This window comes from Suricata suricatta, chromosome 17, assembly GCF_006229205.1.
Source record: "Suricata suricatta isolate VVHF042 chromosome 17, meerkat_22Aug2017_6uvM2_HiC, whole genome shotgun sequence".
Classification (NCBI taxonomy): domain Eukaryota; kingdom Metazoa; phylum Chordata; class Mammalia; order Carnivora; family Herpestidae; genus Suricata; species Suricata suricatta.
In genome coordinates, this window is record NC_043716.1 from 17,173,224 (window position 1) to 17,190,557 (window position 17,334).

Below are 17,334 nucleotides of genomic sequence, written 5' to 3' on the forward strand. Positions count from 1 at the left end.
ATTTCCACTAGAACACATTATCTATCCTGCTTATGATTAGTGTGATTCCTAAATTCAGGAATTCCCTACTATGACAAAATCTAGGAGTATTTCAGCTACTCAATTTTGTCTATCGTCTGTTCTCTTTGGGACTGCAATTAAAAAAAATTTTTTTTTGTTTAATGTTTATTTATTACTGAGACAGAGAAACAGAGCATGAATGGGAGAGATGCAGAGAGAGAGGGAAACACAGAATCTAAAGCAGGATCCAGGCTCTGAGCGGTCAGCACAGAGCCTGATGCGAGGCCCGAACCCACAAATTGTGAGATCATGACCTGAGCCGAAGTCAGATGCTTAACTGACTGAGCCACCTAGGCGCCCCGAGACCACAATTTTATAGATTTGATCTTTGTCCCTCTATCCCCTAAGTCTCTTAATGTCTTTTATTATTTTCCATGCAAATTTGTTTTTGCTGTACATTTGGTAATATATTCTGGGTAATCTTTCACAAGCTTGAGTTTTTCTTTGACAGTATTCAGTTGAACTGTTTAACTTATCCATAAATCTATTTTTACATCTGATGACTTTCTTTTCATTTGTGTAAGTTTATTATTTTTCAAATTTGCCTGGTCATAGTTCAGTTGACTTTTATTTCTTAAAATTTTTTGAACAATTATTCATTTTTGAGAGAGACAGAGTGCAAGTGAGGGAGGGGGGGCAAAGAGAGAGAGAGAGAGAGAGAGAGAGAGAGAGAGAGAGAGAGAGAGAGAGAGAGAGAGAGAGAGGGAGACACAGGATTTGAAGCAGGCTTCAGGTTCTGAGCTATCAGTAGAGTCCAATGCAGGTCTTGAACCCACAACCCCTGAAATTATGACCTGAGCTGAAAGTGGACACTTAACCAAGTCACTCAGGAGACCTGGATGATTTTATTTCTTGCTTTTTTAAAAATAAGTACAATATTGTACCTTCATTTCTCAATATTTTAAAGCATAATCATTTTTTAAAGTTTTTTTTGAGAGAGAATCCCAATCCGAGCTGTCAGTGCAGAACCTGATATGGGGTTTGATCTCATGAACTGGGAGATCATGGCCTGAGCCAAAATCAAGAGTCGGATGCTTAACTGACTGAACCACCCCAAAGCATATCATTTTGTATTCTGCATCCAGTACTTTCAGTAGCTGACGTACTTCACTTGTAATTAATGGTCTCTTATGTATAGCAACTTAATTCCTTATGTTTTGTAATTTGGGGTTGTGAACTCATTTTTTGAGTGTGTTTTATCTACTGGAATCTTTTGAGACTTCAGGTAAGGATGCACTCCCATCAATAGCACCTATGTTTGCTTTTGTCAGGCACCCCAGGGCTCTATTAACTGAAGGCCACTTTAATATTTTGATTTGTGGGGAGCCCGGGTGGCTCAGTCAGTTAAGCATCTGGCCCTGACTTCAGCTCAGGTCATGATCTTGCGGTTTGTGAGTTTGAGCCCCATGTTGGGCTCTGCACTGACAGCACAGAGCCTGCTTGGGATTCTCTCTCTCTCTCTCTCTCTCAATAAATAAACTTTAAAAAATTAAAAATTTTTTGATTTGCATTTCCCAGGCTTCCATGGTAGCATAAATCTGACCTATAAACGACATACATGGGCATGTTTCTTTGAGTCTGTTTCTTTCTCTGAAAGATGGGGCTAATTATAGTACCCACCTTATGGGGTTATTGTACAATTAGTATTTGTACATTTCTTAGAACAGGGCCTGGCACATTGTAATCAGTCAATAAATATTAGTTATTATCATTAGCTGCCATGTATAAAATGTCTATATATATAGTATATTATATAATATATATATTTACCCGATGGCAAATGGTTTCAGAGAAGCAATGGCTCCCGTACTCTTTGGTTTTGGTTCTCAAAATTTCCCTCTTTTTGTAAGCTTAGCTACTTATTGCTGTATTTCATTAAGAATTCCTAGGTGTCTAACAGAGTTTGTTTTTTAGAATATGAAATCACTTATGTTGCTGGAAGTATTTTTGCTGTACTTAAAAAGATCTGTGAACACAACTGGTTGTAAAACTCAGCATCACATGATTCTTGACAGTCAAGCGCATGGACATTAAAAATGTGGGCACTCTATTGGTCTTTATTTGCCAGATGTGTGGTGTATGTGAAGACATGTTAATATTTTTTTAAGTTTAGTTTTGAGAGAGAGAGCAGGAGAAGGGCAGAGAGAGGGGTGAGAGGATCCCCAGCAGGCTCTGCACTGTCTGCTCTGCATGAGCAGCGTGAGCCATGCGTGAGATGGTGACCTGAGCTAAAGTCAAGAGTTGGACGCTTAACCAATGGAGCCACCCAGGTGCTCCAATGCATATTAATTTTTAAGGTCCCTGTTGGTAAAATGATCGAGGAACTCTTGAATGATACAAGTTCTTGGCAAACAAGATGGAATGAAAAAAAGCCAGGCAAATGAGCAGATACAGTCACAGTTGAACGAGTCGAGTTAATACAACTAAATGCCTCTTGATTTTCTTAGGGTGTTTGGTGAGCTGGAAAAACTGGTTATTTTTTTAATTTTTAAAAATGTTTTACTACTTATTTTTGGGGGGCAAGAGAGACAGAGTGTGAGTGGGGGAGGGGCAGAGAGAGAGAGAGAGAGAGAGAGAGAGAGAATCCGAAGCAGGCTCCAGGCTCTGAGCTGGCAGCACAGAGCCCGATGCGGGGCTTGAACCCACAAACTGTGAGATCATGACCTGAGCCGAAGTCAGAGGCTTAACTGACTGAGCCAGCCAGGCGCCCCAGGTTTTTCTTTTTTTAATGTGGTTTGAATACTTGTCTTTTAAGAAAATGTGTCATAAAATTGATTTAAGAAAACAGGTACTACTACAGATACGAGTGATGGCTTACCTGGGGGAAAACTGGGCTAGTTGGTTTCCATTTGTCCTCATGGGAAAAAAAAATGCCATGACAAAGGATAGGAACATGGATAAGGGGTAATTAATTCAAGTTACTGTTCACCTTTATAATAAAAAACGTGGCTCAAATTAAAAGCTTTAGCTCCGTGTGTTCAAATGGAACGATCTTGCACACATATCACACGAAGGAGGCAGGCGCGGGGCGGTGTGCAGATTATCCTGTCCTTCCTATAACAACATATAAACTTTGTTCTGCAGAATATCTCTGGAATGACCCACAGCAGCTGGAAAGGGTGGTTTGACTCTAAGGAGAGTGATTCCCTGCATGATCCTTTTTTGAGTGGTACAGTGTGAACGGAATACGGACACATGCACAAAACCAATATGGTTTAAAATTTTTTTTTAATGTTTTATTTATTTTTGACAAAGAGACAGAGCATGAGAGGGGAAGGGGCAGAGAGAGAAGGAGACACAGAACTGAAAGCAGGCTCCAGGCTCTGAGCTAGCTGTCAGCACAGAGCCTGACGCGGGGCTCGAACCCACGAACGTGAGATCTGACCTGAGCTGAAGTCGGAGGCTCAACCGACTGAGCCACCCAGGCGCCCCAAAACCAATATGGTTTTAAAAGGAATCCATAATACTGTCTTTGCAAGGTTTCTCTTCTCAAGGATAAGCATTCTCAAAGACTCTCAAGTTAAGCTGTTCATTCTAAAAAACTGATATCGTTGCTGCAATTAAGAACTGGATGGAGGTAAGTTGGCGGGGAGGATGAGCTCTGAAAATTAGTGTTCTTAAAAAGTGAAACCCGTCTTTCTTTAGAGATCTTTAAAAAAATATTTTGACAGAGAGAGAGGTATGCATGTGAGTACGAGTGGGGAAGGGGCAGAGAGGAAGAGAGAGAATCTGAAGCAGGGCCTACCCTCAGTGCAGAGCCCAATGCGGGGCTTGATCTCATGACCATGAGATTATGACTTGACATGAAATCAAGAGTCAGACACTTAACCCACTGAGCCACCCAGGTGCCCCTCTTTATAGATCTTTGATTATTTCCCTGAGACACGAGGAGACTGAGCACCGTATTGGAGATCTCGGAGGTCAGCTACCTAACATAAATGCCGACTTGTGAGAAGAAAGATCTACTTGTTAAAAGTTCTACCATTAGCAACGTGAAGACATTGTTATTTACCCCTTCTTCCCAAGATTCTGGGCATTGGTCATTCCCTGAAAGTCACTTAAAAGTGTAGGGGACACCTGGGTGGCTTAGTCAGTTAAGCATTCAACTTTGGCTCAGGTCATGATCTCACGGTTTGTGGGTTCGAGCCCCACGTCAGACCCTGTGCTTACAGCTAGCTCAGAGCCTGGAGCCTGTCTTCAGATTCTGTGTCTCCCTCTCTCTGACTCTCCCCTGTTCATACTGTCTCTCTCTCTCTCAAAAATAAATAAAACATCAAAAAATTAAAAAAATGTAGGGAAAATAATTATACACTAACAAGCTGGACAACCTAGAAAAAAAATGGATCAATTCCTAGAAACATACAGTCTTCCACGATTGAATCATAAACAAACAGAAAATAGGGAGACTGATTAGTAGTTAAGAGGATGAACAGTAATGAAAAATCTCCCAACAAAACTCTAGGACTAGAGAGCTGCACTGGAGAATTCTACCACACAAAGATGACTTAATACCAATCTTTCTCAAACACTTCCTTTTTTTTCTTAATTTTTTTTTTGTTCTTTATTTATTTTTGAGAGACAGAGACAGTGGGAATAGGGGAGGGTCACAGAGAGGAGACACAGAATGTGAAGCAGGCTCCAGGCTCTGAGCCAGCTGTCAGCACAGAGCCTGACGCGTGGCTCAAACCCACAAGCCGTGAGATCATGACCTGAGCCGAAGCCGGGTGCTCAACCGACTGAGCCACCCAGGCGCCCCTCTCAAACACTTCCAAAAAACTAAAGAAGAGGGAAAGCTTCTAGAAACATTTTATGAGTCCAGCATTATCCTAATATCAAAAGCAGACAAGGCCACCACAGAAAAAGAAAGTTACAGACCAATATCCTTGATGAACACAGATGTGAAAATCCTCAATGAAGTATTAGCAATGCAAGTCCAACAATACATTAGAAGGATCATATACCATGACCATGTGGGGTTTATTCCAGGGATGCAAGGATGGCTCAATACCTACAAATCAATCCATGTGATACCCACCGTAACAAAAGAAAAGAAAATCACACAATCCTCTCAATAGATGCAGAAAAAGCCTCTGAGAAAATTCAACATCCATTTATAATAAAAACACTCAACAGAGCGAGTATAGAGGGAATGTATGTCATAAAGAAGGGTCATGCATAAGAATCTTACAGCTAACATCATACTCGGTGGTGAAAAGCTAAAAGCTTTTCCTCTAAGACCAGGAACAAGGCAAGGGTGCATTCTTCCCACTTTTCTTCAACACAGTACTGTAAGTCCTAGCCATGGTAATTAGGTAAGAAAAAGAAATAAAAGGCATTCAAATTGGAAAAGAAGGAATAAAATTGTTACTATTTGCCAATGACATGAATGTATGTATATACATATGTGTTTATATATATGTTTGTGTGCGTGTATCTATATATATGTATCTGTGTGTGTGTTTGTGTATGTGTGTATATATACACCAAAAATCTGATAGCACTAATAACTGAATTCAGGACAGCTGTAGGATCCCAAACAATACAGTATCTGTGGCAGTTTTGCATACCAATAACAAGACACCAGAAAGAGAAATGAGAAACAACACTTTTTACAATGGCATCAAAAAGAATAAATTATCTAGGAATATGCTAATGAAAGAAACTGAAGAGGACACAAACAGATGGAAAGGTATTCCGTGCTCATAGGCTAGAAGAATTAATATTGTTAAAATGTCTGTAATACCCAAAGCAATCTACAGATTTGATGGAATATCTATCAAAACTCCAATGGTATATTTCACAGAACTAAAACAAATAATTCCAAAATTTGTATGGACCCACAAGAGATCCTAAATAGCCACAGCAATCTTGAGAAAAAACAATAAAGCTGGAGGTGTCAGGCTCCTTGATCTAAAACCATACTACAAGGCCACAGTCATCAAAACAGTATGGTGTTGGTACATAACTGAGAGCCCAGAAATAAACCCACACATACAGAGACAACTGATCTATGATAAAGGGGCCAAGAACATACAATAGAGAATGGATAATCTCTTCAATAAATGGTGCTGGGCAAACTGGACAGCCACGTGCAAGACAATGAAACTAGACCACTACCTTACACTACACACAGAAATTAGCTCAAACTGGATGAAATTCTTGAATATAAGATCTGAAACCACAAAATGGCAAGAAGAAAACAGGTAGTAAACTCCTTGACACCGATTTTAGGGGCATCTTGGTGGATCAGACTCCAATATGGAAAAGTAAGGCAAAAATAAATGAAAAAGCTTCTGCACAGCAATGGAAACCACCATCAAAACAAAAAGGCAACCTACTGAATAGAAGATATTTACAAGCCATATATGTGATAAAGGGTTACTATCTGTAATATACAAGGAACTTCCTACAGCTCAACAGAAATTAATGTAATTAAAAAATTGGCAGGGGATAAGAATAAGGATTTCTCCAAAGAACACATACAGGTGGTCAACAGGCACATGAAAAGATGCCTGCTGAGGGAGAGAGAGAGTGAGCTCGAGTGGGGAGAGGGGCAGAGAGAAAGAGAAAGAATCCCAAGCAGGCTCGTGGAGCTCAACACAGGTCAATCCCATGACCCTGGGATCATGACTCGAGCTGATGTTAAGAGTCAGATGTCACCGACTGAGCCACCCAGGTGCCCTGCAGTCATCAATAATTTTAGATAAGGAACTGAGGGACACATCCCTTGGTTGGCTGACCAAGTTCCAGTGGGAACAGGTCAATATATTTTATCTAATATTTATCTGGGAAGAATTGGTTTTAAACCATTATATGTGCAATTCTTAATTCTCTCTTGTAAGTGATAAAAACTAGTTTTCTTATTTAAGCACTATTATATTGCAAGGCCTCCTTCCTAGGCAATTCTTTAAAAGTTTTTAAAATGTTTTTTTGTGAGAGACAGAGCATGAACAGGGGAAGAGCAGAGAGAAGGAGACACAGGATCTGAAGCAGACACCAGGCTCTGAGCTGTCAGCACAGAGCCTGACGCAGGGCTTGAACCCACGAACCACGAGATCATGACCTGAGCTGAAGTCAGCCGCTTAACCGACTGAGCCACCAGGCGCCCGATTCTTAGGCAATTCTTACGCTCAGCAGATATTAAAAAGTTTACTGGATGGACAAACTAATATGTGTGTGTGTATTAGTAGTTGAACAGTCCAGTCCTTCCTTGTCAGGAAAAAAAAACCCCATTCATTTTGTTAATCAAGAAAAGATAGGGGTAAATGTGCGTCGTCTACAAACTCGGGAGTCCTGTGGCCTCACCGCCGCAGGGAAGGCGCTCCGAAGCCAGGCAGTCTGGGGTCAGGCCGTAATCACCCACCACCCGGCGGGGTCTTCCTCCTTGGCTGGAGTTACGCTTGGGCTGCCAGCGGGCAGGAGGCGGGAAGGAAGAGGAGCGTGAGGTCAAGCGCTCGGCAGTCTGCTTCACCCGGAGCAGGCCGCCTGTATACATTTAGTGTATTGGACTCTCATGTATCTCACACTGAAAATAGAGTTCTTTGCGCAACAAACACACACACACACACACGCACAGACCTGAAAGAAAACCACTGGGTTAGACTCTAAGGCCCGGGAAGACTTTCAAATGCTATGTTTTGACTCACAGTGTCTTTAATGTTAGTGAACTAAGTTTTTGAGACTTTTTTCTGGGAAGATTTTTTTTTTCTTTTATAGTTTACTGTCAAGTTGGTTTCCATATAACTCTGGAAGATTTTTAAAAGCCACAACTAAATTCCTCAAAGATCCAAACAGAACTATAAATAGGAAATGTCTTAAAACTGCAAAATCAGGACAAAAGCTGTACTGAAGAGAAAACAAAGGAAGGGAATCGAAATAAGAAAGATGACACATCTTTTTCAAATGTCACATTTAATGTTTTCACCACTGTACTTCAAATCTACATTGTACAAAGTGACCAGTAAGTGTGGCACGGTTAACGGACCAACCTCTGAGATTGTGCCTTCCACACCAGTGTCTTCTTGGGCTCTTTTGATACTAAACACGTTTCTCATTCAAGTGAATTGAAATGCTTCAGTTGGGTTGATTCTCAGGAGCCTCATAAAAAAAAAAACAAAGATATTGCACCATCTTTGTTTAGTAATTCAATGTTTTGTTTCTTTCACAGCAAATAATTACTTCATTGAAGTTAAAACTTCCAAACATAACTTATTAATAGTCTTCAAATTCAGCTCAGATCACTCAAGATGAAAATACTCTGCTAAATACAGATAACTTACAATAACTTTAACAGTTAATTGTCCATAACACACACCAAGGTTTTTTCCTAGACCAATTTTAAGACAATCCATTAGTATTCCTTGTACAGGTGAAAAACGATCTTCAATTTTCTTGTCTTTTTATTTTTAATATAAAAGTTGGAAGGGACATTCAAGTTTCAAGTCTCCACATTGAACTTAAAAAAAAAAAATAGTCATCATCAGCATGTGGAGGTAAACAAGCCAAGTTGTATAACTCCAGGAGGTAGAGGCCTTCAGTTTGTATTTATATATACATATGCACAGAAGAATTCAGTGTTCCAACAGAAAAAAAGAATTTGTCAAAAAGTAATAAGTTATTTACTACTGTGACATTTCAAGACTCCCACAGCTTTGCCTAAGGACACAAACACATTTGACATAATTCCCTATGTGCCTTTTTTTTTGTGGCTTTAAAATTTTTAAAAATTCATTTTTGTCTTTATTTTTTTTTAACTGTCCAGTGCAGGAAAAGTCTCACAAAATTTCACAGACCTAAAATGTGCAAGCTAGTTCTCTCTCTATACAGCAATATTGGGATTCTTTTGAAATTAGCCCAGAAATGAATTATTTACACACATGGAAGATGCATGCCGGGGGTGGGGGGTTCTTGTATGTAAGAAAGAGCAGAAAAACTTCTAATAAAAATAGATTAAATATATATATATATATTTATACTGGGTAAGGAAAACAGAAGTTTAGTCTCTCCTAGTCACAAACTCATTCTCTCTACCCACAACATTGGATTTTAGACAGCACACATCACCGTCACAGCGCTAATGAGAAGCTAATTATAGGGCTTGATCATCAGGTGGCGTGCCCCACCCCCACCCCGCCCCCAGGTGCAGCCACGATCCACTCACGTGGCGCCATGATTGGTCGCAGGCAAGGTGTCTAGATTCTCTTGTTTTAGAAAACCCCAAATTTTCAGGAATGGCTCAAATATCAAAATGGACGACTGTTGTGTGTGTGTGTGTGTGTGTGTGTGTGTGTGTGTGTATGTGAACAATCTCACTTCATTAAAAAAAAAAAAGCAAAACAAAACAGAAACACAAAACCCCAAAACCCCAAATTTGGTTCAATTCTCTTTTGTTCTGACATGAGCCATAACAGCGGCACTAAGTTCATAAAACATGTGCAACTCTGGGTAAAATATTTTTCTTCTAAAAGCACAACCACTTTACAAGATTAAAAGTCTAGTAACATTTCTAAATATTATTCGTATCATACAAGTAGTGGTTGTTAATTTAAAACTTCATTAGTAAAATTACAGTACGAGCATGATTAACCTCCAGAATTGCAAATCCCAGACTCCAGTGGAAAGCTACATTACATCTTCAGTAGTACATTATCTTCCACCGTCACTCCCACACCAAAGGAGATGGGGGCATCTCGGACGGCTGGGCGACAGTGGAACTGGAAGAAAACGGAGACACGGTGAAACCGGCTGTGACACCACAAAGGGCAAGAGCGCGAGTCAGTGCTGCGTGGCCTCCTCCCTGCCTTTCAAAAAACCCTAACGTCCATTTCTGGGTTTTGGTGTGTTTAACTTGTCACCGTTCATTCAAGAGTGTGCGCCTAGCAGCAAGGCGACAGTGATGGGCCTGAGAACGACAGGTCAGTGACTCGTGGGCGCTGAGCAAATCCTCTCCCCTTTGCTCTCCCGGAAGGGAGGACGCCACCTGCCCCGCCAGCTCCTGTGGTGGGTGCGTGAGTAACGTATGTGAAATGCTTTTCCACCGCGTCTAGTTGGTAATACGAAGCGAGTGGTGGGTACTGTGAGCAATCATGTCTATCACCAACCAGGAAAGTAACTTAAAAGGACGCAGAATGACCCAGTTAAAAGTAGTCTCTCAAAATACAGTGACTTTCAGCAGGGACCTATTTTGAATGAGCCTTCTAAGCACTCTTTATCACGTATTAATTCGGTAGTAATGGATAATCACTTAGCATCTGTTATCCCCAGATCTGTTTTCTCAGTTATTTCACATAATTTCTAATTTTGCTAACTAGATTACAAACTTGCAGGGGCGGGGCGGGGCCTATAAGCCCTCTGCTTCCCTGGGGCCCTGGATACTGAATAAGCGGCACCCAAAAGGTACGGAAACATGTGAGTGGCTGGGTCATTGACTCTTAGGGGAAAATAATAAAACGAAGCAATTTTAAACCATGGAGAAAACCAAAAAGGCAACCTAACTCCTTCTCTCCACAGACACATCCATGAAAGAAACGAAAGTCACCCTGATTTAAAAAGCTCTCGACAAAAATTCTTGACGTGTATTCAACAAATTCAACTGACTTCCAACACCAGGTCACGGCAGGTTCAAAGGAAAACAAGCGGGAAGAAGGCAGGACAGGCGGGTAGGGAAGAACGGAGGGAGAGGGTGGCTTCTCAGACCCAGGTCTGTCCTTCTCTGTCCCGCTTTGTGATCCTGTGGCCAGGCCCTGCTCGCGCTGGCCTTTGCCACCTGCCTTGTGATGGGAGGGCACTGCACGGCCACAGCAGCAGGAAGCAGCTGCCATTCCCGGTTCTGGTGTGGGGTGTTTTGTTTTTTGGTTTTTTGACATGGAAGACCCAGTTTGGTTCTACCCAAACTTTCTGGCAAGTCTCTCTGCACCCGACAGGCCCCCTGACGGAGCAGTTCTGCTCACTCCTTTTGCAAAGTTTCCTCACCACCCTCAACGCTGCATGTGTTCCTATGGCAGCCACATCCTCTCCAAAGAGCGTCCAAATCTTGTTAGCCTTGGGTGGAGGGGCCTCCTCCAAATTCTTAATTTCTTCCTCGTTCACTCTTCTCTCGGTCTACAGGGAGTACCTGCTTTTTGCATTTGCTACTTTGGGACACTCCAGAATCTTCTAATGCACCTTTTAGAAGTTAACCATCTTTTCCTAGGCAATGCTTCTCGCTATTAGCTTTTCCCTGTTCACGTTACTGGGTATGGTTTCTTTCTCCTGACTGGACTTAAGTGATGCAAGGAGTTAGGAAAAAGAGATGGAGAAGAAAGGACAGAGAGAGAAGGAGAGAGAGAGAGAGAGAGAGAGAGAAAGACAGACCAACAGACAAGGAGAACGAGGCTTGTTGGATTTTGAGGTGGCCATAAAGGTCTCTAAACGACACACTAGCACCATACCTAGAAAATAATCTCGCTTGCAGTTATTATTAAGGTGGTGGGAGCCCAGATGACCACGTCTAACTCGAGGGCAGCGGCCAGCATGAAGCCACAGCAGGAGGAGCCCTAGCTACCCGTGTGCGTCATCTGGGATCAAAACTGCTAGTGCGCCAGCCCGACACAACCAACGAATCGGTGTCGGTGTTAAAAACGACTGCTAACGCTTTTTACTTTGTTTTGGACTAAAGCCAAGACTCGTAAAAGAAAATCTTCTTTTTATCTATAGGATCTAATCTAAATAAAACCAGGAATATGTGGGAACACCAAATCACAGTGGCTTCCTTTTAATCACAAGAAAGTAAGGATTGCATCCATATAGTTACCTAATAAAGCTCTTAAAAGCAGCAGACTGCGGGTTGATGCAGAGAGGCACTCTGTTTCCTTTCTGCTGTTCCAAAATGAACTGGTGAATAATCTCTGTGGAGAAAGCAAACATCACACGACCCATGCCAATCTGCTTGCCCGGAGCAGCGCGCCGGCGGCCAGCATGCTGGCCTCTGACAGCATTTCCTGCTGGCTTCATTAGCTCGCACACACGTATCACAGATCGGGCAGGCTCCAGTGGAACTTTCCCAAAACCAAAATGACAGTGGCTGCCAAACACAGGCAAACCCCCTTCCCTGCCAAGTGGCATTATGTGGATTGGAAACCCCATCAGGGGGAGGAGGAAAATGATCTGTAAATTGGAGGGTGGGTCCACAGGGCTGGCATGATGAGTGAATCTTCTAAATTGCCAGTAATTATTGCCCTTTTGAAAATCCAAAAAACCCACAATAACCCTCCATTGGTGTTTAGGTACATAGTTTTGGGCTGTTTACACTGAGGACCACTCCCTTCTAGATGCCCTAAAATGTCTACAGTCATTCAGAATTTTGGAAATCCTTAATCTCCACCGCCACCCCAGTGAAGAGATGGCATCAGGGAATTTTTGGAGTAGACTACCAGAAATTCCCCTCTCTTGTGATCGTTCAAGGAATGATTCCCTCAGTAGAGGTTTATCCTTTGTAAAGTCTGCGTGTTGTATATAAAAAAGTCCAGTATGTTTCATTCGATGAAATCACACTGAGTGAGTACACATTAACTGCTTTGAGTCACACTCCTAAGTCAGTCATCTTGGGAAGTTTCTCTGCTGGACTTCCACGTGTGCTATGAAATCCGGGTTTTTATACTACCCAGAGCTTTCTGAGCATATCTGCCCTGGCCACGCAGCGACACGCAAGGATGTAAAATAAACATGTGGAAGAACGTGGGTCGCCATCCAGACTCAGCTTTTCACGGGCCACATAATGAAAAGCGGTATTATCCTACCTGGCCAGGGGCCAAGAAAGATACTCACCTTTAACCTGTCGAACAGAACTGAGGTTCTTCTCAAAAGTGTCATCAAATTTGGGATTGGTGACGGGCTCAAAGTCACTGGTGTAAACTCTCCCAGTAGAGGTGGAAAAGCAACATTTACACATACACGTGTGATAGCGGAGTCGCCCTTCGTCTAAGTAGGGGTGGGCTAAGGCGTCCTTAGCGGATATTCTTTTGGACTGAAATCAAATTTAGAGACCAGCACATCAACACTACAGATAAACATGACTGTCCACATAGGATCTTTCATAAGACACAGCAACTGCTTTTCACAGCCCATCCTTAATTTACGGGTAAAAAGGGGTGACTGAATTTAGAGGCGCATAGGGTAGTGTTAGAAGGAGTACATAACTCAGGACAACGGGCCACTGCATGTCACCATCAAGCACTCAGAAGTGACTCTGCTAAGATCCAGAAGAGTTCCCACCTTGCAATGGATATACACCTGGTCAAACATGGCAAATACTGTAACATTTAAATATGGAATGTTTTGGAGGGGATAAGTTTACATTTTAAATAACAGCTATATTTTCTAAATATGTTTCAGCATTTGGTAGAGATGTGATCACGTTGGCAATTTTACAAAGCTGCCTGAAATGTTTATCCTCTTGGAATATCAACTGAGGGCCAGAGCCTATGGGGAAGCTGGTGGGCTTAGGCAGCACGTAACGGTCCAGATGCCACGTTCTGACAGCCGGCTCTGGCCAGTGGTTTTCTAGCACCTCAGACCAGAATACTTAATGTAGTAGTTTCAGGTTTGTATAAACCATAAATTCATTTCTCCATTAAAAAAAAATCACTCCCCTTTTCAGCTTAGTGGACATAGAAGGCCATTTTCAAGTATTTAAGGATGGACTCGTACAGAATAGAACCAGAACCTGCTCCCAATACAGTCAAGCACTTCACACAACACAATTAAAAACAAAGAAACCCATTCCACACTCAAATAAACCAAAAATAACTGGATCATCCTGGCTGCTTCTGGTCCCCCAAATAACAAAAATAATATTAAATATTTCCAATAAACCTAGATTCCCTACAAACACTTTTATTGCTGTTTTTGTGCCATGCCAATGTTAGGCATGTCGTGACTTTTCAGGATATGAGAATCATGGAAGAAAGCTGTTTACCCACCACGAACGGACAAATGCAAACTGGACCACCTCAGTGTTTTTTATTCCTTTCATGACCTGTCCTATGTCGTGTTTGGTGACCCCACCCTTCTTGCAGCCTGACTCGCTGGGACATCTTAGCAAGTAAGCTTTTTCTTTTTTTTTCTAAATGGGTCCAGCTCTTCCTGGAGGTTCCACTGGAATAAAGATGTACTGTCAGAGCCAAAAGAAACAAGCTTGCTGAGAGTACAGCTGGCCCGGGATTGGGCCCCTTGGAGTCCTCAGTGTGTCTGGCCGGTCTCATGTGCAGACTGAGCTCCTTGGCTTTTGCACACTACAGCTGGTTCTTGGTCAAGTCGATTTCTTTTTCTGATTGAGCGTGGCCAATCGTGAACACACTGGTGGCAACAGTGATTGAATCTGGGTTTTAATTTATCATCTGACCATTAGGTCATTTCTGTCAGGTGGCAGATGTCAGAAATTGGGTCCCCATCAGCTGCCGCCAACAGCTGGAATCTGGTTTTCCTGTTAGTATTTTTTTTGTTTTGGTCTATGGATTCTGATACTTCCTAAAACTTTCGAATGCAGGGTTGAAAGGATTTTGGTGTTATCCCAATGACTGACAGCGCTCTCTATGTTCGTATGTTCTACGCACACCAACATGGCATCCTCTAAAGTGTCTTACCTAAGAGAAGCCTTTGAACAAAAAGTAAATCAAATTCCTAGCACTTTTGTTTCTCTAAACAAATTAATGTCTCTGTAGAACTTCTCAAACGAGGCTAAAGAAAGGAGACTCGTTACGTAAGGGGTATGAGCACTGAGAAGAAAAACTACCTACTCAACTGAGAAAGAGATCACAAAATGACTCAGATTTCAATAACGTTCTTTGGGAGGACCTAATGGTACTTAATTATGTCCTGTATATTCTTAATTACATACCATACATACCTTGTTTACCTGATCAACATTTATAATAGAAGTGGACACGCCTGTAGCTAGCCTAGATTTTGTTGCTTTATCAATCAAAGCTGGCTCTTTTAGTTTTGTGGAGATGGTAAGATTTTCCTTTTTTTTAATATTAAAATTTTTAAATGTTTATTTATTTATTTTTTGAGAGAGACAAAGAATGAGTAGGGGAGGGGCAGAGAGAGAGAGAGAGAGGGAGACACAGAATCTGAAACAGGCTCCAGGCTCTGAGCTGTCAGCGTTAAGAGCCCAATGTGGGGCTCAAACTGGTGAACCATGAGATCATGACCTGAGCCAAAGTCAGATACTTAACCGACTTAAAGCATGTGACTGAGCCAACCAGGCACCCCAATAAGATTTTCCATTTTACAGATAAAAAATATTTCTAGGTGAACATACTGATGTACTTTGAATACTTCTGATGGGAGTTAACATACCATGTTATGAGATCTCTTAAAAAACAAATGGGGCAAACTCCTTTTCCAGCTGTTTTTCATAAATGATATCAACACATTAAAGACATATACAAAGACATGGAAAGATTTCTAAAACGTTATTCTTCTATATATTCGCTCTTTAGAAATGTTTTCTTGCTAGAGTTGTAACTCAAAGATTACGCTTTAACGGAGATTAAAAGAATACCCTTTAAGTTACTAGGTTAGAGTAAGAAGCAAAATATTTCTCTTAAATAACTTAAAAGTTTTAACATTTGGTATGTAATTGTATAAGATAAAGAGATCATGTGATATTCTTATTCAAGCTGACTCTGGACAAATCAGTCTGAGTTAACTGTTGTAGCATTTTTAAAACATCTTTGTTTTCTTCCTGATTTTACTGCCATGTACAAAAATGCTACCAGAATATTTTATAAGGTCTGGGTTTGCTTTCTCACAAAAAGCCTAATCATTTTGAATTTTTTTTTCTACTGATTTTTGTTGGGCTAAGAATACACAGTAGCAAAATTATGTATTCAACTACATTAGATGAAAGATAACAGGTAAAGTGTTTCTTTAATTTTTTTTTACCCTCCCCCCCAACCCTATGTACTGGTAAAGTGTTTCTAAAAAGAAATTAGTTTTTAGAATGCTATACAAATCATAAGGACTTAATGTGTCATTAAATCTTAATCTGACTCTTAGTTAACATTAAAACCTTAGTAATAATTAGAGTTAATAGGCAGTGTTTGGATACCTGGACAACATACTTTTAATATACAAAGGCTCTTCATTAATACATTATAGAGGAACAAGCAACATATAGTTAAAAAAGATGTGCAAACACCTCTGGTCGAAGTACATATATATGTGTTTTCTTAAAGAGTATAAAACATGTGATGATAGGAGATGTGTATGCAAGATAACAGATGTGTGTTTGTCAAGAGAGAAAAACGAGACTAATTTTGTCTAAATTCCTATTATTGTTGTGTGTTAAAAATATTGTTTGTAACTATTTATTGCATTTAGATAAAGTCCCTGGAAGTTTGTTTAATGCCTTCAATATCTGAGTTACTAATTACATCTTCATAAATGGATTATTTATTACACCCCGTCCTTTCCAATAATGTGGATACTATGATAATAAAAGCACCAAAGCCCTTTAACCTCATCCACTAGTGGTTTCTGTTTTCTCCTTATATTTAACTAATGGCTTGTGCTACAAGCTGAAGAATTAAGTTTTCCATGAGAAACATTGCAAGAACCTCAGTAAAGACAGCTGTCAGGGGCTCCTGACTGCCGGATTCAGGACATAAACTCATGGGCACAACTCGTATCATCACCACAGACAGCCACCGCCTAGACTAAGGCCGTGGAACTGAGCCAGGGTTTCCAGGAATGTTTCAGTCCAGGAGCAGACGTGTAGCAAGATTCTGCTGAACCCAAGATCAGTGAAGTAATAATTCAGTATCTCAGACTAAGTGGACTAAATAAACTGATTTAATTATGGTTAATGTTCTACTTTTAATGAGATTTTTTTTACTGTTTTTATTTATTTTAGAGAGAGAGAGAGAGAGAGAGAGAGCATGAGCATGGGAGGGTTGGAGAGAGAGGGAGACACAGAATCAAAGACAGGCTCCAGGCTCTGAGCTAGCTGTCAGCACAGACGCAGGGCTCGAACCCATGAACCATGAGATCATGACCGCAGCTGAAGTCAGATGCTCAAACAACTGAGCCACCAGGCACCCCTAAAGCCTCATTTCTTCTTAATGTACCATTAAGCCTCAACTTGGCGGGTTAAAATCATATGAAACATTCTTTAAAAATGGTATCTTTTTCCAACTGAACCCTCAGAACTGGAAAGAGAAGAACCCTTACTATCAGTCATAACCTAATAAAGCAGCAGGCCAATTTAAAAATAATTCTGCAAAAACACAA

At 41.0% G+C, this 17,334-nt stretch overlaps 1 protein-coding gene and 1 long non-coding RNA gene across 4 annotated transcripts in view; one reads left to right on the top strand and one right to left on the bottom strand.

Annotated features, from left to right (window-relative positions):
• Positions 1-7,952: 7,952 nt before the first annotated feature.
• Positions 7,953-17,334, bottom strand: part of NLK (nemo like kinase) — a 159,986-nt gene continuing 150,604 nt past the window's right edge. Inside the window, exons 9-12 of one of the 3 annotated variants that reach the window (XR_003904490.1) lie at positions 12,865-13,063; positions 11,852-11,945; positions 9,647-9,773; positions 7,953-8,157 (exon numbers count right to left, since the gene is read on the bottom strand). Coding sequence is in view for 2 of the 3 variants with exons in the window: in XM_029927796.1 (XP_029783656.1) it covers positions 9,719-9,773; positions 11,852-11,945; positions 12,865-13,063 (348 nt within the window). In the remaining variant the exon portion in view is untranslated. Of the gene's footprint in view, positions 9,774-11,851; positions 11,946-12,864; positions 13,064-17,334 lie in introns of all 3 variants that reach the window. The other 2 variants (XM_029927797.1, XM_029927796.1) reach the window with 2 other exon arrangements.
• Positions 9,846-11,796, top strand: LOC115282012. Its single transcript, XR_003904492.1, has 3 exons — positions 9,846-9,974; positions 10,570-10,718; positions 11,513-11,796. It is a non-coding gene; the product is annotated as an uncharacterized LOC115282012 (long non-coding RNA).